At 48.4% G+C, this 25,152-nt stretch overlaps 2 protein-coding genes across 3 annotated transcripts; one reads left to right on the forward strand and one right to left on the reverse strand.

The window, feature by feature from the left end:
* Nucleotides 1–675: 675 nt before the first annotated feature.
* On the forward strand, nt 676–3,359 carry LOC130538349 (zinc finger and BTB domain-containing protein 14-like). 2 transcript variants are annotated; one of them, XM_057055802.1, is made up of 3 exons: nt 676–821; nt 1,417–1,688; nt 1,803–3,359. In XM_057055802.1, the coding sequence occupies exons 2-3, from the start codon at nt 1,443–1,445 to the stop codon at nt 2,613–2,615; spliced, it is 1,059 nt and encodes a 352-aa protein (XP_056911782.1). In that variant the 5' UTR covers nt 676–821; nt 1,417–1,442; the 3' UTR covers nt 2,616–3,359. The 2 variants fall into 2 exon arrangements, with proteins under 2 accessions (XP_056911782.1, XP_056911781.1); XM_057055801.1 differs by having other exon boundaries at nt 1,417–3,359.
* Nucleotides 3,360–8,964: 5,605 nt separating this feature from the next.
* LOC130538350 (golgin subfamily A member 6-like protein 1) lies at nt 8,965–21,337 on the reverse strand. Its single transcript, XM_057055803.1, has 3 exons — nt 20,349–21,337; nt 9,407–10,171; nt 8,965–9,320 (listed from the first exon to the last, which is right to left on the reverse strand). Exons 2-3 carry the CDS (start codon nt 10,112–10,114, stop codon nt 9,243–9,245), a joined length of 786 nt encoding a protein of 261 aa, XP_056911783.1. The 5' UTR covers nt 10,115–10,171; nt 20,349–21,337; the 3' UTR covers nt 8,965–9,242.
* Between the last annotated feature and the right edge of the window lie 3,815 nt (nt 21,338–25,152).

Below are 25,152 nucleotides of genomic sequence, written 5' to 3' on the forward strand. Positions count from 1 at the left end.
AAATGCATTATTATATTGAAAGCCTATATATTAATGGATAATTTTCACACATGTTCCTATTTCATGTCAAGAAACATGGTAAGCAGCACAATAAAATCTAACATGCATCCTGGTGTTGGTTGGACCTTAAGCCTCTTCATTGGTCTCGAGGAGCACGGGCCGCTGTGGCCCCGCCCAGTTTGGTGCGCGCGCTTATTACGGATGCCCAAAAATGCAGATGTCTCACTTGGTGCGCCCGCGATTCCAAACAAAAAGCGTTCACCTAAGGAGTGATAAAATGATTCCTGGTGTGTTTGTGACCTCTAGAAAATAAACTACTTTTTAGATCGGGTCGCTTCATCTCAAACACTTTGATCAGGATGGTAAATTTTATTTTGAAAAAATCGGACAAAATGATACATACAGTATTCGGGTTATTTACGTGGAAAACAATTCGAGCTGTGTAAATGAGATGTAATTTTTAAAATAAAATAAAGCACAAGAGAAACAGAAATAGTTTACTCAGTATAGTTTTTTTTAAAAAAAACTTTTACTAATAAAAAGTTCTAAAACTCTCACCACTTGAGAAATATGCGTGTGAGCCCTCGTGTTTCGCCGCGATTTCATTTCCGACATTTGCAACCCAGCTGAGTGAGATGTTTTCTTCCTCATAGAAGATCTTGGTGCAGTACCTGCTCCGGTGCGATAGGCGGCAGTAGAACAATGGCTCATTTCCTGTAGAGCCTAGCATTCACAACAAGAGGAGGAAGAGGAAAAACGACAGCTCTGGATCGTCGTCGACCGCCTTGCGTGACAACACAGGGATTGGGTTCAGGCTTCGGGTATTTAACATTTTCCACCTCGTCCTTTGTTGCTTCGAGCGGCGCTGAAAAGGGCGCAGTGTTTTCCCGCCTATTATGGGCCTGTGCGCGGCCGCGTTCTCCGCTGTTGGTAGACGCCTGTGAAGGCACCAGAAACATGCCAATGGAGGCTTGCTTGACCAAAATGGCTGGACGCAGTGAAATGTGAAATATTCTCGCTAAGGTTATCTTTTCTGCACGCAACACTGCTCTCACCAGAGCTCAAGTTAAACCGCACGGCTCAAGGAAACTCGTTGTGCTTGTTTTTGTAGGTGGTGTGTTTTTAGTAACATTATCGCGGCGTTTTTAAGCTGTCGGGCCTATCGTGGTTTTTCCAAAAAGGCTCCCTGCATGATCGATTTAACTGCTTTCGCAAACTCAAAATTAAGCTCGGTTTTCTGCATCATTTGTGATTATTACCGAATGTGCTTATATTTAGTTACTACGCGTGATTTGGTGGTGCAAGGGATATGAAATAGCAGCTAAACCTAGCTGCTGTGCATGCTATCTATGCCCGAGAGGTTGCAGAAATAGTTCCATTTGACAAATCATGTGTTTGTCTCTGTTGTCCTTGCAGGTAGCCACACGTTTTCTTCCTGCAACATGTCTGATTTATTGAGATATATCGACTATGACCACAAAGCAACCTTTCTGAAGATGCTGAACCAACAAAGATTGGAGGGTGAGCACTGTGACGTGGTGGTGGTGGTAGAAAACATTGAGTTCAGGGCTCATCGCTGTGTATTGGCAGCCTGCAGCAACTACTTTAAAAAGCTTTTCAAGAAGCAGAGCGACGAGGACAATTCCATCGTGGAGCTAGATTTCATCCGCTCCGATATCTTCGAGGAGGTACTTAATTACATGTACACAGCCCGACTGGCTGTGAGGAAGAAGGACATCAATATGATGATGTCGTCCGGTCAGATTTTGGGGATCAACTTCCTGGATAATCTGTGCACGCAGAAACGAGAGCTGACCAACATGAAGACGAGGGAGAATCAGGCACCCGGCGATCACGGCATGCGCGCTCAGGACGCCATCCTTAAGGAGCTCGCCATGGAGGAGGTGAGGAAGAACAGCTTCTACGATCAGGGCATGGACGGCATGGGGCCCGGGGCCTCCCACGTGTCGCAGCCGCACAACTACAACACCAACATGAACAAAGATCCTCACGGCCACAGCTGGGGCTCCACTTCATCCACCGACATGAAGCTGGAGTACTTGCTGTACGGTCACCGAGACCAGGCTTCCTGTCAGAGCGCGGGCCCCAAGCCCATGGACCACAATGCTAGGAAAGAGCGGCTGCTAACCGCCAACCGCCCCTACGGCTGCGAGCACTGCCCAAAGGCCTTCACCACCGCCGCCCACCTCAAGGAGCACCTGAAGATCCACTCTGGCTTCAAGCCGCACCGCTGCGTCGTGTGCGGCAAGGCCTTCATCAGGGGCCCCGACCTGAAGCGGCACGAGCGCGTCCACAGCAACGAGAGGCCCTTCGCGTGTCAACTGTGCGAAAAGGCCTTCAAGCACAAATCTCACCTGAAAGACCACGAGCGGCAGCATCGGGGCGAGCGGCCGTTCAACTGCGGCTCCTGCGACAAAGCTTTCATCAAAGCGTCAGATCTGAAGCGCCACTGGAATACCATGCACAGCGGCAACCCCCGCAGACACATGTCCCTGTCCCCCGCCACCTCCCAGCACGGCCAGGCGGACGTCAGCGACCAGAGAGACTGGAAAATGGAGGCTGGGCCCCATTCACACAACTCGGGGGACTGCTGAGCCCGTGAACGCGTCGCGTCACGCCGCGGCGTCCGGGCGGAACAACCGCGGGCGCGCGTGCACACACTGACAGACACAAACCTGACGATGGTCAGCGTGAGTGGCGAGGAGATGGCGTTATGTTCGTAAGACTGTAGGGCTGTATTATTATTCTAAGATTTATGTCAAAAATGTTTTTCTTTCCATCTGTAAAATCATATAAATGTTTAGTTCACTCGACTATACATATATTTTTCACAAAGCATCTTTGCTAACTAGAACGGGGATCTCATAACATTCTTCTTTTATTTTCATGGGCTCTATAACATTTAAATGTTTGTTTAACCTTTAATGGGTTTTATTGAGGAAAAGACAAGTGGGGGGGGTGGGGGGGGTGGGGGAGAGAGTTTTCTGCATAACATTTGTTGCATCAAGTATATTCATGTGGATGTTTTAATGGCTGTGTTTAGTTGTATTGATTGATATTACACTGTAAGAGTCACCATTTTGCATTTGATGCAGATGATACCAAAGTCTTGGGCCTCCGGGGGTGGTCTTTAAAGGCCGCCCTGCCCAAGCAACCGGCCAACTAGATTTACTGTTATACAGTATAACTGTCACCCAGCGATCGACAGGTAATGATATATGTCTGTATATACTGTAGCTTAGTTTGTTGCACAACTAGAGTACACAATATTGAATTATGCACATATAACATTGTCCTACTCCTACACTTTGACAATAAACACCATTTGCTGTGTTTTATTGCTTTTGCCAGCTTTGTGTTTTGTCCATGAGCAAGCAGGATCAGGATCCGGTGGATTATGTTGGGTTTTTTTTTCTTTAATGGCGGAAATGCCCGCCACGCCCAGAGGGCACGGCGCCGCCGAAGGTGTGACCTGACGGTAGCCGTAGTTTTACGGAAGTGTTTTTTCTGTTTTTTTCACAATTAGTGACACTAATTGTGTGTTGAGCTGAATGTGGGGGTGTTGGTGTTCATAAAAATGAGTTTTTTCTTTAATTAATCTAATATAACCAGGTTAAAGGTGAGGTCAGGTGGTTGAACGTGTGTTTTCCTCTGGGGGTCACATCTGCCCAGCGGCGCCATCGCCTCCCTCCGCTGCAGCTTCGGGCCTCTGGAGCTTTGTGCAGCTTCTCATTCTGAACTTTTTCGGTGTTTGTTGTTGAAAACGGTCAAATGCTGCAGACGCGCCGCCGTCGTGTGTCCTCGGTGGGGACAGACGTGTCCTCGATGGGGACAGACGTGTCCTCGGTGGGGACAGACGTGTCCTCGGTGGGGACAGATGTTGGCGGCGGTGCTCTCATACTCTGCACGCAACGCTAGATGGTGCCCTGCTCTCAGTGATTGACCTGTTGCAGCCCCGTTTAACCTGCGTGCGTCCTCTGCGCGCGTCCTCTGCCCGCGCCTGGGTCGCCACGCACGCGTCTCCTGCCGTCCAACACGCGCGTCTAAGAGGAGATAAGGGTAGTTGGTGTGCTGACGTTGTGAAATGTTCGCGCTCTCGCACCCACAGTGTTTTCCATGCATTTCACACGCCTGGCTGTGGCGCACTGAGCCGGTTCCGTGCGTGTTAGCGGCCCTCTGAGGTGCGTGTGATCCACCCTCAGTTTGATCCACTGTAAAACGCGTCCTCGTCTTGCGAATCAGTGATTTCCTTCTCCGCCTCGCGGAACTATATGTGTTCGTGAGCTGCATGAGACTGCGTGCGTGCGTGTGGAAGGCATTTGAGTGACGGGGGGCTTAGTGCGTGTTGGGCTGGTGTGTGCTCAAGCATGTGCTTGGCCGCATTTATGTGTGCGCACGCATGTGTGCGTGTTTATGCATGCGTAATGACAGGAAGGAGATGAATGGGTGGGGGGATGTGCATCCGCGTGTGTAGGCGCACGCATCGGAGTTTGGCTCGCGCTATACGCGCCTATAATGAGATCTGTGTGCACGCACATGCGTGAGAGCGACATGCAGCGAGTGGGTGTACGTGCGTGTGTGTCCTTAGCCTACTTGTTTTAATGTATGCGTGAGCTTGCACGCATGTGCGTGCATGCAAATGTGCACATCATCACTGCTTAGTGGATTTAATCGCTGGATTCTATAAGACAAGTGGTCACGTGGGTGGATTTAAGCATGCGCGTATGTTTATTTCCTGTTTTGTGGTGCGTTCATGTTTAAGTCCGTGTAACTTTATGTGGTTCTCTGTGTTTATTCCCTCTTCTTCGGTTTCTGTGCGCGCGGGTGTGTAGTTGAGCGCGTGTGTTTTCGCGTGCGTGTCAGTGAGGGAGCACCCGGTTTCCATTAGTCCGGCCTGGTTCCTTCAGCCCGACCACAAACCTCCTGTCTCCGCTCAGGCTCCACCCAGCGCCGCCGCAGGCTTCCCAGAAAAGAACAGTGTCTAATTAAAACCAAAAAAAAAAAAAACTTTAATTGCGTTCGTCTCATCTTTCTCTCACACGCACTCACACACATGCGCGCTCCCAGAGGATAAAACAACTGCATCCAAACAATCCCGATGATAAATGAGCGTGAGACAAAAGCAGCGTGCGTTGGTTTTTTTGTCCTCGGAGCCAAAATGGCTTTTAATCAGCGCTGCTGACAGTCGAGGGCCCCGGAGGCTCCTGTCATGGTCACCGTTTGAGCCCCTTCTGGGATCTCTGCGGTGGCTTTTCATGGGACATGTGGGGACTTTCTTTAAAACAATCCTTTTTGTTCGGTCATAAAAAATAAAAAATGGAGGAGTGGAGCTGAAACGTGAGTGCGGGCGGTAATTTAATTGGCTGCAGTGCTGGAAGGAAATTACTAGTTCTAAATCTAATTTCCAATCACATCTCTTAAATATTGCTCTTCGTTATTATTTCGTTGTTTTAGTGTTCCAGTTCCCGCTGGTGGGGGTGAGGAATGTTGCACTCATCACCTTGAGCGCAGGAGCGCGCCCCAGGTTTTATTAAGTCCGACCCGGCGCATCCGCGCACAGGGGGTGTCTTTGTGGCCGGGCGGGGACTGGGGAGCTGCCCGTGGGGGCGGGGTTATCGCGCCATCTTCCGTTGCCATCTGCCCTGCAGGAGCTGTTGTTTCCGAGGTCGGAGCAGATGTTCCAGCTGAGAGATTAGCATCACATCAGTCCTCAGCTGGGGAGGTCGGCCCCTTCAGCCTCTCCACCCGTCTACCTCCTCTCCTCCTCATCCCTCCTTCCTCCTACCTTCTCATCCTTTCATCACCTGTTCCTATCTTTACCTTCCACTATTGTTGATTATCTCCACTCTCACGAGTCTCCTCATCATCCACCAGCCACAGATTTATGAAATGTCCTGTTTCATTTGCTTTTTATTCCCCTGTTTCTGCTGCTTCCAACTGCCCTTCAACATCTCTCCCCGGTTCTTTTTTTTAAAAAATACTTTTCCCAATTAGCTTTGTGTAACATTTATTTGGACTTCTGAGCCTATTCACCAAAGCTTCTACTGAAAAGAGTTGTTGAGGCACCAGGGTTTTTCCTCCACCTCCTCCTATCAGGCCTGACTAATGAAATTCTCATTAGTCCCAGCTGCAGATCTGAGGGCAGCGTTTGATTTGGAGGCCGCATCAGTGGAGGAGATGAAGGCCTGGGAAGGACAAGCCTCTTTAATCTGATTAGAGAACCCCAGAAATGCTCACTGCAATTTACAATAATCTAGAATCCTATTGATCACATGCTAATGAGCAGATTAGAGGATCTGTTGTTGGATCGACTGAGCCAGATCTACTGTTGTAGATTACTTTAGCAATTTTCCTCCAGTAATGGTGGAACTGGAAACCATTTCCCAGACGGCAACATCAATGTTTTATTCCAAACACCGATTACGAGCCAGAGCCAGTTTCGCACAACAGCGCCCCCCAGCGGCAGTGATATGAACACTGAGTCTTTTCCAATCAAATTGATCTTTATTTATATAGCGTCTTTTACAATCAAAATTGTTTCAAAAATCCCAGGGCCTAACCCCAGACAAGCAACAGTAGCAAGGAAAAACTCCCCTTTAACACGAAGAAACCTTGAGCAGGACCAGGCTCATGTAGGGGGACCCTCCTGCTGATGGCCGGCTGGGTAGAGAGAGAGGAGAAGGGGGGAGGACAGGTAGAGTAGAGAAAGGAGAGGAGAGGAGAGGAGAGGAGAGGAGAGGAGAGGAGAGGAGAGGAAACCATGACCCAGTGAGGCCTGTCAGGTGATCATGTTTCCGGACCCCTGCAGCCTTGGCCTATAACAGCACAGCTAAGATGTGACCTAACGATTAGACGACCCCCAAAGTATGATAATTTGTCTGTCTATGATAGTAACTGGAACTACAGAATTAGTAACAATAAGCTTTTTCAAAGAGGTAGGTTTTAAGTCTGATCTTAAAAGTAGCGATGGAGTCAGCCTCCCGTACCTGGACAGGGAGCTGGTTCCATAGCAGGGGGGCCTGGTAGCTAAATGCTCGGCCCCCCATTCTACTCCTAGAAACTCTGGGAACCACAAGTAGACCAGCATTCTGAGAGCGGAGCGGTCTATTGGGCTGGTAAGGTTTCACTAGCTCCTCCAGGTAGGATGGAGCTAGGCCTCTGAGGACCTTGTAGGTCAAAAGAAGGGTTTTAAAAATTATTCTAAATTTAACGGGCAGCCAATGAAGCGACGCCATTACAGGAGTTATGTGATCTATTTTGTCAATACCTGTCAGAACTCTGGCTGCAGCATTTTGGATCAGCTGGGGGCTTCTTAAAGAGTTGTTTGGACACCCTGATAATAAAGAATTACAGTAGTCCAGCCTGGAAGTAACAAATGCATGGACTAACTTTTCTGCATCATGCCGCGTCAGTAGCTTCCTGATCTTTGTGATGTTCCTCAGGTGAAAAAAGGCACTTCTAGAGACTAATTTAATGTGTGAGTTGAAGGAGAGATTTTGGTCAAAAGTTACTCCAAGATTCCTCACAGAGAGACTAGATGTTAATGAGATACCATCTAGAGTGATCATGTGATCTAATCTATCCCTGAGAGGTTCAGAACCAAACACCATGACCTCAGTTTTTCTTGGGTTAAGGAGGAGGAAATTTGAAGACATCCAGGACTTTGTGTCTTGAAGACAGGTCTGAAGCTTCACTAACTTCTCGGTCTCCTCTGGTTTCATGGATAAATAAAGCTGAGTGTCATCAGAATAACAATGAAAATTTATCCCACGCTGCCCAATAATGTTCCCCAAGGGAAGCATGTAAAAGGTGAAGACGATTGGTCCAAGTACAGAACCTTGAGGAACTCCATGGCTAACCCTACTGTATGGGGAGGGAACACCATGGACATGAGCAACCACCACCTTCTCAAGAATTTTAGAGTTGAAAGGAAGGTTGGATATAATATGTCAGGATCCAGTGATGGTTTTTAAGCAACGGCTTAATCACTGCCACCTTGTAGGACCAGGGTACATAACCTGTCACTAAAGAACCATTGATCTGGTCCAGGATAGAGCTGCCTATCAATGGTAAAACATCCTTCAACAGGTGTGTTGGCATGGGATCTAAGAGACACGTGGTGGACTGGGATTTCTGAATTAGCGATGACGCCTCAGAAAAATATATAGGGCTGAAGGAGTTTAAGGGCTCGTTGGAGACCCTGTATGTTCCCACAGTCAGCACATCTGGTGATGGTCCAGTTGTTGGGATGGCCTGGTTAGCTTTCTCTCTGATAGCTAGAACTTTATCAGTGAAGAAGCTCATGAAGTCTTCACCACTAAGGGAAGAAGGGATACGTGGATCTAAAACACTGTGACTCTTAGTTAATTTGGCCACAGTTCTGAAAAGAAACCTGGGGTTGTTCTTGTTTTCTTCAATTAAAGAAGAAAAATAAGCTGTTCTAGCCTTACGGAGGGCCTTTTTGTAAACTAATAGACAGGTTTTCCAGGCTACATGATAGCTGTCTATTTTACAAGAATGCCACTTCCTTTCTAGTCTTCACACTTTCTGCTTGAGGGTCCTGATATGTGAACCATACCAGGGGGCACACCTCCTCTGATTTACTATTTTCTTTTTCAGGGGGGCAACAGAATCAAGCGTGATTCTCAGTGAGGCTGCTGCACCTTCAGCAATAGAGTCGACCTCAGCAGGGCTAAGATTATAATGATTGATCCCTGGGGAAACACACGGTGGTCCTGGGATCAGCACAGAGATCACTTCCTTAAACTTAGCTACAGCATTATCTGAGAGACATCTGCTATAGTAAGACTGAGCTCTGAGCATAGAAGAATCCTTAATCATAAATGTGAAAGTGATCAAAGAATGGTCTGACAGGAGGGGGTTCTGAGGGAACACTGACACATGTTCTACCTCAACACCATAAGTCAGAACTAGATCTAAGGTGTGGTTGAAGTTATGAGTTGGTTGGTTTATCTGCTGGAGGAAACCAACTGACTCCAGTAATGAAATGAAGCCATTTCTAAAGCTGCCATTGACAACATCTACAATCTGGTGGTTTACTTTGAGTTTTATTGTTTCGACATCATAGATCCAAACATAAAATATAAACAATGATTATACCGTAAAATAAAATTGATAAAGACAAGATGTGACGCTGTGGAAGTCAGAATGTAGAGGAGGAGGAGGAGGAGGAGGGCTTTGGGAGCTCCTGGAATTGTTCTTCATCTTTTCCAGAACCTCATCCTTTTGCAGATCCTTCTCCAGAAGCATTTTCTCCTCTTTTTCTTTGATATCTGAAGCTGCAGAAAAGAGAGATTGTGTTTTAGATTTCACTGAACATCATCTGAAATCTTCTGGAAGAGGAACAAAGGTGAAAGCATCTCACCTCAAGTTGGAGGATCGCTTCAGAGAGCCTCTGGAGATCCTCTTTTGTCTTCTCCTGCTCCTCTTGCCTCGACCGTTGGCTCTCCTGGATCTTCTGCTCCAGCTCTTCCCTCATCTGGACCCATTTTTGAGCTGTCTTCTCCCACTGCTGACAAACATCAGCCAGCATCTTGTTATGGGTCTCCTCTTTAGTCAACAGCTGCTGCTTTATTGACTCTTCTTTTTTAACCATCTCCTCGTTATATTTGTGCTGCTCTTCTTCCAGCAGTTTTTTGAAATTTGTTTCTTGTCGAAAGAGCTGCTGCCTCAAGGCCTCTTCCTCTTCATTAAATCTGTGCTTCTCTTCCTCCAGCTTCCTCTTAAATTCCTCCTCAATCACAAGGAGCTTCTCATTGAAACCTTCCTCCTGCTCCATCAGCTCTCTCTTATGTCGCTCCTCTATCTCCTGCTGCTGACTGTGGAGGGTTTTCTCCAGGGAAGCACATTTGAGGTTGCTCTCCTTCAGAGCAGCTTGTGTGTTGTTCAGCTGGGTCAGGGTCTCCATATGGGATACAGTCCGCATCTGTCGCCTCTTCGCTGCCCTGCTGAGCTGCTCCTCCTTCTCTGCCAGAGCTTCTCTAAGGTGCTGGACCTCTTCCCTCCAAGTCTCCATAGATAATTCCAGTGGTTCTTGCTCTGCCTTCAGCTGCTGGGTTCCTCTCTGTGCCATTGATGCGTCTGCTGGTCACCAGTGTGGTACAAAAGTGTTGAGCTCCTCAGGCCTGTGCTGAAAGAGATAGACCTGATGTGTTTGATATAAAGGAGATCAAAGAGATCAAAGACTAAAATGCCAACTTAAGATCAAAGAGAAAAATGCCAACTGACTAAACCAACTGACTCAAGTACTGAAATGAAGTCATTTCTAAAGCTGTCATTTACAACATGTACATGCATATTAAAGTCTCCAATAATTTATCTGATCTAAGGACCAAGTCAGATAAGAAGTCAGAGAACTCAGATAGGAACTCTGAATGTGGCCCAGCAGGGGGCCGATATACAACTACAAACAAAAGTGGCTTTTCTGTCCTCCAGTTCAGATGGGTGATGCCAAGAGTCAGGCTTTCAAATGAACTGGAGCCATGTTTTGGTCTTGGATTAATTAATAACTTGCAGTGATAGATTGCTGCCACTCCCCCTCCTCGACCAGTAACACCAGGAATATGATAATTAAGATGGGTAGGAGGAGTAGATTCATTTAAGCTAACATACTCCTCCTCCTGAAACCAGGTCTCAGTAAGACAAAATAAATCAATGTGATGATCCGCTATCAGGTCGTGCACTAACAGGGATTTACACCAAAGAGATCTAACATTTAACAGTCCACACTTAATTGTGATATTAGTTTCCCCAACTTGTGCTTTGGTATTAATTTTAATAAGATTATGGTGATTGACCGCTCCCCTGCTCTGTGCTTGGTGAACTTTTAACCGTGGAACAAAGACTACCTCTGTAGTGTTAAATATGTTATTGTTGGTGGATGAGGGTTCTATGGAAGCAGCAGAGAGGTGTGTAAGACTACAACTCTGCATCCTGGTCTGGACCCTGGATTGTCAGGTCACTTTGGGTCTAATAAAATTAGCCAAATTACTAGAAATGAGAGAGGCACCATCCCGTGTGGGATGGACACCGTCTCTCCTAATCAGACCAGGTTTTCCCCAAAAACTGCTCCAATTGTCTACAAAGGCCACCTGGTTTTCGGGGCACCCCGTGACAGCCAGCGACGGAGCGACGACATGCGGCGAAACATCTCATCGCTGGCCAGATTGGGGAGGGGACCAGAGAATGCTCCGGAGTCCGACATTGTTTTTGCGTAGCTGCACACAGACTCTGTGTTAATTTTGGTGACCTCGGACTGCAGGGTGTCGTTTGCTCCGACGTGAATAATAACTTTACCAAATTTACGTTTACTTCTCGCCAGCAGCCGTAAATTTGCTTCTATGTCGCCCGTTCTGGCCCCCAGAATGCACTTGACTATGGTCGCTGGAGTCGGCTTCACGTAGCGCAAAACAGAGTCGCCGATTACCAGGGTCGGTTTCTCAGCGGGTGTGTCGCCGAGTGGGGAAAAACGATTAGCCATGGGAAGCGGGGGGTGTGGTGCACCGGGGGCCTTTGTTTTGGGCTACGCTTCCTGCGAACCGTCACCCAGCCGCCCTGGCTCGCCGGCTGCTGCCAGGGGACCGCTAGCTGTAGCTATGCTAGGTGGCGCCGCAGCAGCTAGCTTCTCCTGGCTACCTGACGCAACTCCAGCTAACTCCAAGCTGCGGAACCGCGTCTCAAGCTCACCAAGTCTCGCCTCCATAGCCGTAAATAAACTCCACTTTCTGCACCTCGTCCCTTCACTAAAGGAGGCAGAGGAGTAACTAAACATTTCACACGCTGAACAAAGACACCGGGTGAAACAGACGGTGAGGCCATGCTAACGCTGATAATCGTTGGAGCCCTGTATTTGTTTAATATGGGTTATTTCTCACTGTTATCAGGTGACTAGAATGTCCCAAGTGTTCAAATTTTAATTAAAGTGAATACAACACACTAAGTGATCAATTTTAGGTGAATACAACACACCGTGCACAGCGCAACCAACAACGATTGAGAAGACAGGAAGTGACGCAATACGTTCCCGGAAATCACGCCTGACGTCCTTTTGAACACTAAAGCAAAAGAAATCGTGGACTTTTACTCAGGTACAGTGCGCTTTCTTCTTTATTTGTAGCATATAAACTTGTTTAGGAACAGAAATGTCCTGATTTGTGTAAAAAAAACTTTTGAACTTTGTATATTGTAACTTTTGAATGTAAAAAAAAAGCCTCTAGCTATTTCAAGGCCAGTTCCATGCACAGCTTTAATTCAGGCTCTATTTATTTATTAACTATATCATTTAACAGTGCACAACTGTGTAGCGTTAAGGCCTCCGTCAGGCTCAGACGTTTTGGTTCGCTTCCATCTCTGGCACCACAGAACAACTTTCATCCCATTTTTGTAGCAGTAAACTGACATCAGTGAACAATTCCCTCTGAATCTTCCATCAGTGGGTTAAAGCCTGTGGGAATATTCTGACATGTCGACCTGGAACACCTCAGTAATGTGATCACAGGCGCCTGTCAGCACTCAGACAGAGGTGAACCAACCGATTCAGTTGAATTTCTGACTCTCGCTGTTGTTTTCACACAGCAGTTGGTCTCATATCACTTTCAGTGGTTTCATCTCCAGTTTGGCTTATTTTATTTATCTATTTGGTTGTTTAATCCAGTGATAGCCCCACTGAGGGTGGGAGGATGATAAAGGGTGTTTTCTGACAGCTCGGCTTCCCAGAGTTTGCTCTACGTGATGGAACTTTGACCTTCACCTGACCGACACTCAGAAACGATCCACTATTAAAATATTGCTCTTATATATCCATCCCATCCATCCATTCTCTACCGCTTATCCGGGTCGGGTCGCGGGGGAGCAGCCTAAGGAGAGAAGCCCAGACTTCCCTCTCCCCAGCTACCTCCTCCAGCTCATCCGGAGGGATCCCCAGGCGTTCCCAGGCCAGTCGAGAGACATAGTCTCTCCAACGTGTCCTGGGTCTCCCCGGGGGTCTCCTACCGGAGGGACATGCCCTGAACACCTCACCAGGGAGGCGTCCAGGGGGCATCCTAACTAGATGCCCAAGCCACCCCATCTGGCTCCTCTCAACGCGGAGGAGCAGCGACTCTACTCCGAGCTCCTCCCGGATGGCAGAGCTTCTCACCCTATCTCTAAGGGAGAGCCCAGCCACCCTACGGAGGAAGCTCATTTCAGCCGCTTGTACCCGTGATCTTGTTCTTTCGGTCATGACCCAAAGCTCATGACCATAGGTGAGGGTAGGAACGAAGATCGACCGGTAAATCGAGAGCTTCGCCTTTCGGCTCAGCTCTCTCTTCACCACAACGGACCGGTGCAGAGTCCGCATTACTGTGGACGCCACACCGATCCGCCTGTCGATCTCCCGCTCCATTCTTCCCCCACTCGTGAACAAGACCCCGAGGTACTTAAACTCCTCCACTTGGGGCAGGATCTCCTCCTTTACCCGGAGAAGGCACTCCACCTTTTTCCGGTCGAGAACCATGGCCTCGGATTTGGAGGTGCTGATTCTCATCCCAGCCGCTTCGCAGGCGGCGGCGAACCGATCCAGTGATAGTTGGAGGTCACGGGCCGATGAAGCCAACAGGACCACATCATCCGCAAAAAGCAGAGACGCGATCCTGAGGTCACCAAACCAGATCCCCTCAACACCATGACTGCACCTAGAAATTCTGTCCATAAAAATTATGAACAGAATCGGTGACAAAGGGCAGCCCTGGCGGAGGCCAACCCTCACCGGAAACGAGTTCGACTTACTGCCAGCAATTCGGACCAAACTCTGGCACCGATCGTACAGGGAGCGGACAGCCCGTATCAGCGGGCCCGACACCCCATACTCTCGGAGGACCCCCCACAGGACCCCCCGAGGGACACGGTCGAATGCCTTCTCCAAGTCCACAAAACACATGTGGACTGGTTGGGCAAACTCCCATGCACCCTCGAAGACCCTGCTGAGGGTGTAGAGCTGGTCCACTGTTCCACGCCCAGGACGAAAACCACATTGCTCCTCCTGAATCCGAGGTTCGACTATCCGGCGGACCCTCCTCTCCAGTACCCCTGAATAGACCTTACCAGGGAGGCTGAGGAGTGTGATCCCCCTATAGTTGGAACACACCCTCCGGTCCCCCTTCTTAAAAAGAGGGACTACCACCCCGGTCTGCCAATCCAGCGGCACTGCCCCCGATGTCCACGCGATGTTGCAGAGTCGAGTCAACCACGACAGCCCTACAACATCCAGAGCCTTAAGGGACTCTGGGCGGATCTCATCCACCCCCGGGGCCTTGCCACCGAGGAGTTTTTTAACTACCTCGGCAACTTCAGCCCCGGAGATACAAGAGCCCATCTCCAGGTCCCCAGGCCCTACTTCCTCACTGGAAGGCGTGTTGGTGGGATTGAGGAGGTCCTCGAAGTATTCCTTCCACCGATCCACAACATCCCGAGTTGAGGTCAGCAGCACCCCATCACCACTATACACAGTGTTGACAGTGCACTGCTTTCCCCTCCTCAGACGCCGGATGGTGGTCCAGAACCTTTTCGAGGCCGTCCGAAAGTCGTTCTCCATGGCCTCACCGAACTCTTCCCATGCCCGAGTTTTTGCCTCGGCAACCGCCGTAGCTGCACTCCGCTTGGCACGCCGGTACCCATCTGCTGCCTCAGGAGTCCCACAGGCCAGTAAGGCCCGATACGACTCCTTCTTCAGCTTGACGGCATCCCTCACCGCTGGTGTCCACCAGCGGGTTCGGGCATTGCCGCCACGACAGGCACCAACCACCTTGCGGCCACAGCACCGGTCAGCTGCCTCAACAATGGAGGCACGGAACACGGTCCACCTCGGACTCAATGTCCCCCACCTCCCCCGGGACATGGTCAAAGCTCTCCCGGAGGCGTGAGTTGAAGCTTCTTCTGACAGGGGACTCTGCCAGGCGTTCCCAGCAGACCCTCACAACACGTTTGGGCCTGCCAGGTCTGTCCGGCATCCTTCCCCACCATCGGAGCCAACTCACCACCAGGTGGTGATCAGTTGACAGCTCCGCCCCTCTCTTCACCCGAGTGTCCAGTAACATGCGGCCGCAAATCCGATGACACAACCACAAAGTCGATCATCGATCTGGCCTAAGGCGTCCTGGTGCCAAGTGCACATGTGGACGCCTTTATGTCTGAACAAGGTGTTCGTTATGGACAATCTGAGACGAGCACAGAAGTCCAATAACAAAACACCACTCGGGTTCAGATCAGGGGGGCCGTTCTTCCCAATCACACCTCTCCAGGTCACACTGTCATTGCCAACGTGAGCATTGAAGTCACCCAGGAGGACGAGGGAGCCCCCAGAAGGGGCACTCTCCAGCACTCCCTCTAAGGACTCCAAAAAGGGTGGATACGCTGAACTGCTGTTTGGACCATAGGCACAAACAACAGTCAGGATCCGTCCCCCCACCCGAAGGCGAAGGGAGGCTACCCTCTCATCCACCGGGGTAAACTCCAATACACAGGCACTGAGCTGGGGAGCAACCAGAATTGCCACCCCTGCCCGTCGCTCTCGCCATCGGCAACTCCAGAGTGGTAGAGAGTCCAACCCCTCTCAAGAAGACTGGTTCCAGAGCCCTTGCCGTGCGTCGAGGTGAGGCCAACTATATCTAGTCGGAACTTCTCAACCTCGCGCACCAACTCAGGCTCCTTTCCCACCAGAGAGGTGACATTCCATGTCCCTAGAGCCAGTTTGTGCAGCCGGGAATCAGACCGCCAAGGTCCCTGCCTCCGGCTGCTACCCAAAACACAATGCACCCGACCCCCTTGGCCCCTCCTGCAGGTGGTGAGCCCACGGGAAGGGGGTTCCATGTTGCCTCTTCGGGCTGCGCCCGGCCGGACTCCATGGGCAGAGGTCCGGCCACCAGGCGCTCGCCAACGTGCCCCACCCCCAGGCCTGGCTCCAGGAGGGGGCCCCGGTGACCCGCATCCGGGCAAGGGAAACTTGGCACCAAAGTTGTTCAGCATCATTAGGGGGTCCTGGGCTACGCTTTGTCTGGTCCCTCACCTAGGACCTGTTTGCCATGGGTGGCCCTACCAGGGGCATATAGCCCCAGACAACGGAGCTCCTGGGATCATTGGGACGCGCAAACCCCTCCACCACGATAAGGTGGCAGCCCAGGGGGGTGCTCTTATATATGTAATTCGTTATTTTTCTATAACAAAATATATCCAATCTGTAACCAAAATAGACAACTAACGGTGTCCCAGTGTAAATGATAGCGATAACATATATTCTTCATGTTTTGAAACATTTTTACCGATATTATTTAAACAGCTTTTACATGGTGGTGCCTTTAAACTGTCTGTATCTGTAAATAGAATCATATACTGTAATTTAAAAAAAAATATTCTAGTGATTTTTGCCATATATTTGATATTTTCTACTCTTTCTAACCTTTAATGTTCAGCTGGATTATGTTTGCATATCTGCTATTGTTTAATGTGGTTTGAAAACTGGGGGGCGTGGCCCCTAAGGTGGGACAGTTGTTGATGATGGGTGGCCATCAGCGGGTGGTCAGCAGATGGCACTACTTTTACTTCGACCGCCTATAAAACACCACTGAGTGTTGGCATTTAGAGTGTTTCCAGGCCACTAAACGAATTAAGATGTAAATATAAAGATAACATTCACATTGTTTTTCATAGTTATAGTCTTGAATGACGTCTGTAAACTGAGCTACTGATCAGTCATAGACCCTTGAAGCTCAAGTGTTGGTAGAACCACGTGCACTGTGTGATTCTGTGATGCATTTTATACAGACTTAGGCCAATCACAGGTGCAAAAGGGAGATTTAGCCTACAGTTACCAAGCAACCTTTATTATCGCAATGTAAAATGGATGATTGTTTGCATGAAGGGAAGAAAGTAAGGCGTTACTGTGACTAAACATGCTTATTCGCTCGTCTGTTGGTTAACATCTGACAGAAATGTGATTTGTGTCAGCTGGAGGCAGGTTAAGGTTTTATTGTTGCCATTATAGACATATCAGGTCACACAGAACCTTTTTAACTACATTTATCGTTCCTTAAAATTGCTTTACACGCTATTATTATTATTGAACAGCTGCTAGTTCTAATAATCGTAGGGCAGAATTATACCTAACCAAAACAATCCCTGGGTCTTATTGTACCTCTAGTTACACACTAGACTCTGGTGCTGATGTATGTAGCAACGGTCTGGGACCTGTAACAGCCCTTATTTGTGTGTGGCAGCTGACCTTGCTCAAACAGTGCACGTGTTTACCCAAAATAACTCTAGTTGTGTCAAGTAAGGCTCGGAAAATGTCGCTGTTTCTGCCATTCTGCTACCAGTAGGGGTGCTGGTGTAGGAACAGGTTCTCCAGATCATATTAAACAGCCGGTGCACATAAAGAGCTGCTGCATCAGTAAATATGGGGGATTGAAAGGTTGCAGGTAAAGGAAGCTAAAAGGTCGGTGCAGGTTTTAACTGCGAGCCGAGCGTAGAACGACCGACCCCTTTCTTCCCTGTCCTTGTGTTTTTACATTGCACCTGTGATATTCTTCACGGCTGACGAGAGGAAAGGGAAAAACACGGGCATTTATCTCACATCAAACATTTCATCTTCAGAGGAAAATCAATCTCTGTCTGAGGCCACTTAAGGCCGCAGATGTCAGCCATATCAAAGCGGCCCGCAGATGATGGCTTTGAAGTCCCACCCCAAACGTGCCTGCGCTGATCCCGTCGTTATCAGCAGCTGTGGTGTCGCCTGTTTGCCTCTGTGGGAACAGTGGAAGCCTTGTGTGGAAACCAGCAACAGCACAGCCCCCACCCTGAAACGTGCCCGTCCTGAGCTGCGTTCCAATCACTCAGGTTTGAATCTAGATCATCATAGTCGACATAAATGTGTCTTTCCAAAAAGGTTGTTGCTTGCCCCATGGTTGATCAGGTAAATGCTTAAATCTCCTCGTTATAGCCTAATAAACTAGGTTAAACTACATTGTGAGCACGTTTGTGTTGCTACAACATCATCTGAAGCTTTATTTATCACCATCAGACCACGAAGCCCAGCAGGCTGGAAAGGTGGCCGTTTCTCTGCCTTATTCCCACATTCTAAGATTTCAAACTCAGGCTTAGCGACGGCTGAGGGGCCCTGGCTGCTGGACTGACAGGACTGTTTTTAACATCTGAGCGAGGGGTCAGGGAGGGTCACATAGCTCAAGCGCCTAAACTCCAACCTGCTGCCATAAACACTTCGTATGGTAGAAGGACGGGCGACCGCTTTCAGAGGGGTTGTTTTTACTCCCCCAGAGCCCAACAGTTGCTGGTTCAGCACAAAATGGCATCCCTGTTGGGGAAACAGTGCGGTTAAACTGTAGTTCGGCACATGCTCACAAGAGGTGACCTGTTTCTTCTGTGCCTTGAAATGAAAACTAAGACCCAAATAACAGAACAAAGATTGAAATTAAGGGCAATAATTTGATTAACCATCGACAAACCAAGAGTACAGCGTGGGAGTTGAGGACGCAAATGTAAACAGGACACTGCTGGTTCCACACACACACACACACACGCCTCCCTCTGCAGAGTCCACACACCTGACACAGTGTTGGCTAAAGGTTAAATAAACTGAGAGGATCTCAAAAAAAGGCCCCGGGTGAATAATTCACCAGGTCGATAATGTTAAAAAGGGAGAGGATTAGCTCGGTGACGGCGCTTCCTGCTCTCCATCACCTCCGCCTTTCACACACAAGGACAAACACTCGCAGATGCGCGGAGGTGTGGGGCAACGCTTCTTAATAGCTGCCACGCTTTCAGCATAAACAAGTGCGCTGAAGTGTTTCCACTCCGTCACAAAGTTAAGGGGGATGATGAACGATGGAGAGAGGAGGGGGGGTTCTGTGACCTCTTCATGGGATCCTCTTTACTTCCTGTCATAAGAAAATGGCGTTGCAGAGAAGAAAAAGTGATAGTGGTGTCAGTCCGTTCACTTCTAATCTTTCTTACTTTATTTTTCTTTCTTAATTTATTTGCTACTAAAATCATGCAGAAGATTTTTCCCGTGAATTGGCCCAGTCAGTTTCGCTTCCATCAAAGTTAACACGCCGAAACAATGAGCACAAAGAAGAAAGCTGCATCTGCGCTGTTTGCTGGTTCACATCAAGGCCGTCGTCTAACAGGGCGACATGTGGTTTTGGGTAGTCTTCAAGAGCGCACCACATGTTTGTGGAGCTGATATCTGCTTGTTGAAGGTGGTACTGGGAACAAAACAGCCGCGGTCCAGTGAAGAATGCAGACAAATTGGTGGAAGGTCGGGAACAAATCTCCCTCGGTCTGGGTAATAACGTCGTAATTCCTTTGGTTACGAGATTTTTCTTTTACGACCCAAAAAGTTGAATTAAAATGTCCTTAACTGGGGCTCAGCGGCTCTTCTGCCTAGTAACCAGCAAAACAGTGTTGTGGTGTGGCCTGGTGCTTCGAAAGAAAATGAAAAAAGAAAGTCCCCAAATCTTCCTTATGACCAGGGAGAGACATCAGGACAGATGTTCACATCACATCACGGCACAACTATGAGAACGAATGCGTTTCTAGAACGAGCTGCGAACACACGACAGTTCGTGAGGGGAAGGTGGAGATGGTGGAGATGGCATTTCCTCTCATTTTTACAGCTCTCCTCAGGATGAGTCGGGTTCTGAGCTGCAGGTCGGAGTAACAAGATTAACTCGGGCTGCTTCAGATCGGTGGCCTTTTGAAGTTCAGGCTCCTTTTTTGTGACATTTACCCTGTAACTCAAGACAACATGGGGGGGGGGGGGGTCAGGAGGCATCGGGGGTGTTTTTGGGTGGTCTGCTCAGGGAGGAGGAATGCAGGAGTTTGCCTTTGAACCTGCCTTCGTGGCCTCGGTTTGCATCGCCGGTGCTGCTGCTCTTTCATTCAGATCATCACAAGGAACATTTTTACTTCACTGCAGGATAAACTGTCCACAGTCCTTCCTGCTGTAGCAAACGCTCATGACTCCAATTAAAGCGTCAGAAAAGAATTGGGGCCGTAAATAAATAAAAACTGTGGTTTAGCAACAAGACGGTCATTGTTGAGCTCCAGCTCTACAGTTTTACTGCATATTTATGTACATGTAACATCAGATTGGTAACAGGCTCAGGACCACATGGGTGGTACTGGACTCACTGCAGCGATCACTGCTTGGCAGGCAGCCCAGTCAGTAATAGTTACTGACTGATTGGATAATAAACTAGCAAAACTTTGAAACATTTGATCAAATTCAAATAAGGAGCTGCCGTGTTTATAAGACTTACGTGGAGCTGGAGATGGATCCAACAGCACGAGCAGGTTTTTAATCCTCCGGAGGCGTCCGACTCCATCAAGCAGCTCATCAATCATCCGAAAACAAAGATATTTTAGCTTCACTCCTCTCTCCGGGAGGACAAGGGAGTGAAAATAAAGGAGGTGGGATTGATCAGCGGGACAGATCACCGCCGTTGGTGAGGGGGTTTTAATTTCCACTCGTTTAAAGATTGATTGGTGTGTGAAGAAATGTTCCAGCTAATATTCATGCTGGGAAATCCAAAATTCTACTTTGTCTTCCACTTTTATTCACACACATCCTCCTTTTCATTTTGGCTTTTTTGGCATTGACGCTGCTCGGCCCACGTCAGCTGGCCTGAATGACTAGATAAACTCACACCCTGGTATTTTCTCTAAAAGTCACATTGTTATTCTGGAATAAAACAGTTGTTCTGCCCATAAATGACTCATCTGCACACATCCAGACTTTATTTAGCCCCTATAAATATGTGCAATGAGCGCAGGCGCACCAGTGGAAGAGGCTTCGCCTCACTCTTACTGAATGTTGTGGTGTCTTTTGTCCTTTTTGTGTATCTGTAAATTGGAGCCAAAGGTTTCCTAGAAACAATGTGTTGATTCGCTTCATTGGCCAGCGAGGGTCCCGCAGACACGTTGGGGCAACAACAGGAGAGCAGCCAAAGCTCAAGAAGTCGGGAAGAGACAAGAGGGAGAAGGAGAGTTTGTTCTCAGAGGTAGAGGTGCTAAAATTGACCGCAGCTTTGTTCTGAACTGTGGAAGAGCGAGTGGGAAGAGCCCTCAGATGAGGATGAGGAAAGTGTCTGAGCGAGGTCACACCCCGGCCGGCGGTTTATTCCATCTCATCTCCCATCTGTCTCCAACCTGTTGGAGGGGACCAGAAGAAACGACCCTGCCACGGGAAGAGAGTCAGTGACATGTTTGGGAATCCATAACCTTGCAAGTCATCAGTAACGACGTGTTTGGAACCGCAGAGGCGGAGGAGGAGGAGGAGGAGGAGTCATCTGTTTCATGTCTGTGAGGAGGCTCTCACCACGTTCTGAATGTTCTTTCTTATCTGGTTTTGTGCTGCTGACCATCCGTCCAAGTTAGAGTCTTAATCAGCCAGATTTGCCAGAAAACCTGGAGAACCCCCCCCACACACACACACACACACACACACATATACAGAAATATGGACTTGAACGTGACTTCTGCACAGAAACGTCAGCAAACCTCTGGAAGTACGTGTAGATGAACTTGTTGGAGGGGAATTGTGGTCCTCTGCAGCCACCGTAGATTTGACTTGTCTTGCTCTCTGCATTTCCACCACTAGATGCTGCCAAATCCTCCACAAAGCAACCTGAATGCACAATGCATATGAAGTCAAAAATAGCATAAAACTGAATGCAAACCTCACCGCGGAACAAGAGACTCTAAACCAGTGTTGGTGAATCCGCGTCCTCCTCCATCACATTCTTCATCATAAAAAGAAAAGTTTATTTTAGTTTGCCCAGGCTTTGATGCACAAACATGAAACGATGGAGAGAAGAGGGAAGGGAGGGGAAAAAAACCCTGTTAGTTGTGCGTTATTGAATTTTTTTCCCCCCCAAAAAAACAAATCCCAAAGTCCTAATGTTCTGCAGCTGATCGCCCAGCTTTCACCGCCTCCTTCCATCTTTCAATCAGGCAACTATAACAGAGTCCTAATGGAAGACAGACGCCACATGTCTGAACGGGCCCGCAGGCATCACCCTCATACTGGTCCCGTTGAGTTGGACGCATGGAGGAGATGACAGCAGTCGGCGACATCAACGCACACACTGTTCTCATCAGGAACAGTTTCCTGACGATCTGCACATTTTTGTGTCCGATCTGCTGTTGGATGTCAGCGGTGAGCAGCACCAGGACCCACGGATGTAACGTAAGGAAACTTTAGTAGCTCTACTTTGCTAGCTGTTGTCCCCCCCCAAATCTGCCCAAAAACTCCAATAACCCCCCCTCCTCGTCATGCAGGGGCGTCTCTTGGCGTGCAGATGAATGATTCTCTCTGCTAGCATCTGGAACATAAAGACTGAAAAGCCTTTATGGCAGGGGTGGGGTACATCCACCACTTGGGCCATGTGCTGCACACAAGGCCCCGGTCCCGGTCCACCCCGCCAGAGAAATTCCTCAATGAAAAAAAAAAAGGAAAAAAGAAAAGCAACCCAGTGGAAGAGCGCTACGATCGGAACAAGAGCTCATCTGAAGTGAAATCAATGAAGGCAGCAAAGCAGCCGCAGATTACACGTGCACGTGCACGTGCATCGCGGCTCTGCTCCATGTTGCTATCAGGTGGGCAGACCTTGTAGTTTAGTCACAAAACAGCGCCTGATGTTCCCCAAATCTTTGACATTCTTTAAAAATGCCGCTAATTTCAATAAAGACTCAGAGTTCTGCAAGCGTAACGTTTGCGCTCAGCTCCACCAAAGTGGGCTGACACACACACACACGCACACACACACGCACACACACACGCACACACACACGCACACACACACGAACACACATTTTTGTGGATGAGCCAAAGTTTAAAACATTCTTTCGAATCTGTCGCCGTCTCCAGGCGTCGGAAATCTCTATGACAACCTGCTGATCGTCAACACATGGGCCAGATCATGAATCTGTGCCTGTCTGCCACACACACACACACACACACACACACATGCACACACACACACACGTTCTGCTGGCTGATCAGAATCTGAAGTGAAAGTGAAAGCAGCCCAGGGGGAGTACAGGACAGAGCATTGTCCTCTGTCCTTTGTCCTCTAATCTGAATTATAATAAGAGCTCCTTAACGAGTTTGGTGTGAGGAGGTTTCAGGCTCCGACATGTCGGCAGCTGAACTAAATGGATGTTTTTCCTCGGTGATTATTAAATACAGCTTCATTTGATGTGGTTGCAGATTTACAGCACAAAAGTGAAACGCCAAGTGATAAAAGCCTCGGAATCACGTTCAGAGAGGACGTTTCAGCTATTGGATGAGAGACGTTAGTGTAAGAGGTCCAATAATTAAGGATGTTATAAAAATCGCAACGACCTCTAAAGTATAAAACGCTGTTGTCCAACTGATTCAACAATTTTAAAAGCCTGTAAAACATCGATCCAGCTGATCGCCCTGGTTCAGAGTTCACGTTTCCTTCATCGTTATTCAAATCGCCTCGGTTACAATCAAAATGGTTCCTGGACTGAAGCCCCCACCCAGCAACAGCAGGAAAAACCCTTAATCCTTAATGGAGGCGCTCAGCTATTTCCCAGATCCTCACCTGTAATTAATGTTATTACACGCGTGTTTGAGGCCGCGTCAAGCCAACAAAAACATTTTTGTAACACGAGCGCGCCCCTCCACTTTTGGGCTGAACCGCACGGAACACTGTGCAACAAATGATGTTGATCCTCTTCCAGATCTGGACTTTTGTTCTTTTCAGGGTGGTTTTGAGTGTTTCTTTGGCCATAGAAGCACTTTTACTTGGGATTCGGTGTATTTTGGTGTTCTTTTTCTTCTGCTTCTTTCCCCGTTCCCTGGCAGGCCTGAAACACCACCTCAGTCACCTGCAGCTCGTCTGGGCTGATTGATCAGCAGCGTTAAAGAGCAGCTCGTTTCTCCTCTTGTTGCCAGATTGCTGTGGATCATCTGAGGTAACGCTTGGCTCCCTTTTTCTCAGAGGTTTTTTTTTTTGCGATTGGGTTTTTGCTAGTCGGCCTTCCTTGTGACGTCTTTGCATGTCTCACCTTTGTCTTGTTTTCCTTCTGTTCCTGCAGCTCCCAGTTTACTCAGATGAGCCTCGCTCGCCTGCTCATGGCACACCCGTTGCACCTTTTTTTTCCTGCATTTTGGGTCCCATTTCTGGCTTCTCTAGATTAACAAATATTCTCCTGGAGCCCCTGATTTTCAGCTAAATCCGGGGCTCTGGGGGGCCTCGCGTTCAGGCAAACACACAATATATAAATAACAATGATAACAGAAGACTCGTGTAAGGTTTTAGCGTGTAATCATGATTTCAGGAGACTCCAGACCCCAGAAGTCAGTATTGAAAGTTGGTTTCTGTGTCATTGAAACGACACTGAACCCATATTTCTCTCTCACACACACAGAGTCAAACTAGACACTCACTCATCCAGAAATGCAAACACACACACATGCACGTACACAGGGACCTGAGGAAGAGTGCTTGTATTGTCGATGACAAGCACCCGTGAAAGAACAGGCTTCCTTCCTGTGTTGTCGTGGAGACGGCAGCCCTCCGCAGATCCTTTGATGTCTGCAAGGGGAACCAAAGAGCCGGGAGATTGCGCAACGTTTCCACGGCGAAACACCGACCCTCATCCTTTCATCTGGGTTGAGTGTTTTAAAACCAGTAATAGTCCCTTTGCTCATCGCAATGTTGATGGAGAGTCTGCAAACCTCCAGTTTTGCTTCACCTTCTCAGCATCGGTGTGTATTTTTGTGGCGCTCCATCCGTAATTTAGATCAGAAACAGTGAAAATGGAAAATATCCCAAGCGTGCATCAATTTCAACCTTTTGTGTGATAAAATCTTGATTCTAAAAAAAACATTCTTACAGTAAAAAAGGAAGATAAACGGTTTGGTTGTGTCCAGACACTTTTATCTGCTGTGATTAACGCGCGCCACGGTTACAGTGACGCTCTTCCCGAAGCTCGCGCAAAATCCCCTAAAAGTTCCCCACGGGAGGCTCAAACACATGTCACTCATAAAGCCCTCCTTTTGCATTTGTCATCATCTTGGGTAAACAAAAT

This window comes from Takifugu flavidus, chromosome 15, assembly GCF_003711565.1.
Source record: "Takifugu flavidus isolate HTHZ2018 chromosome 15, ASM371156v2, whole genome shotgun sequence".
Classification (NCBI taxonomy): Eukaryota; Metazoa; Chordata; class Actinopteri; order Tetraodontiformes; family Tetraodontidae; genus Takifugu; species Takifugu flavidus.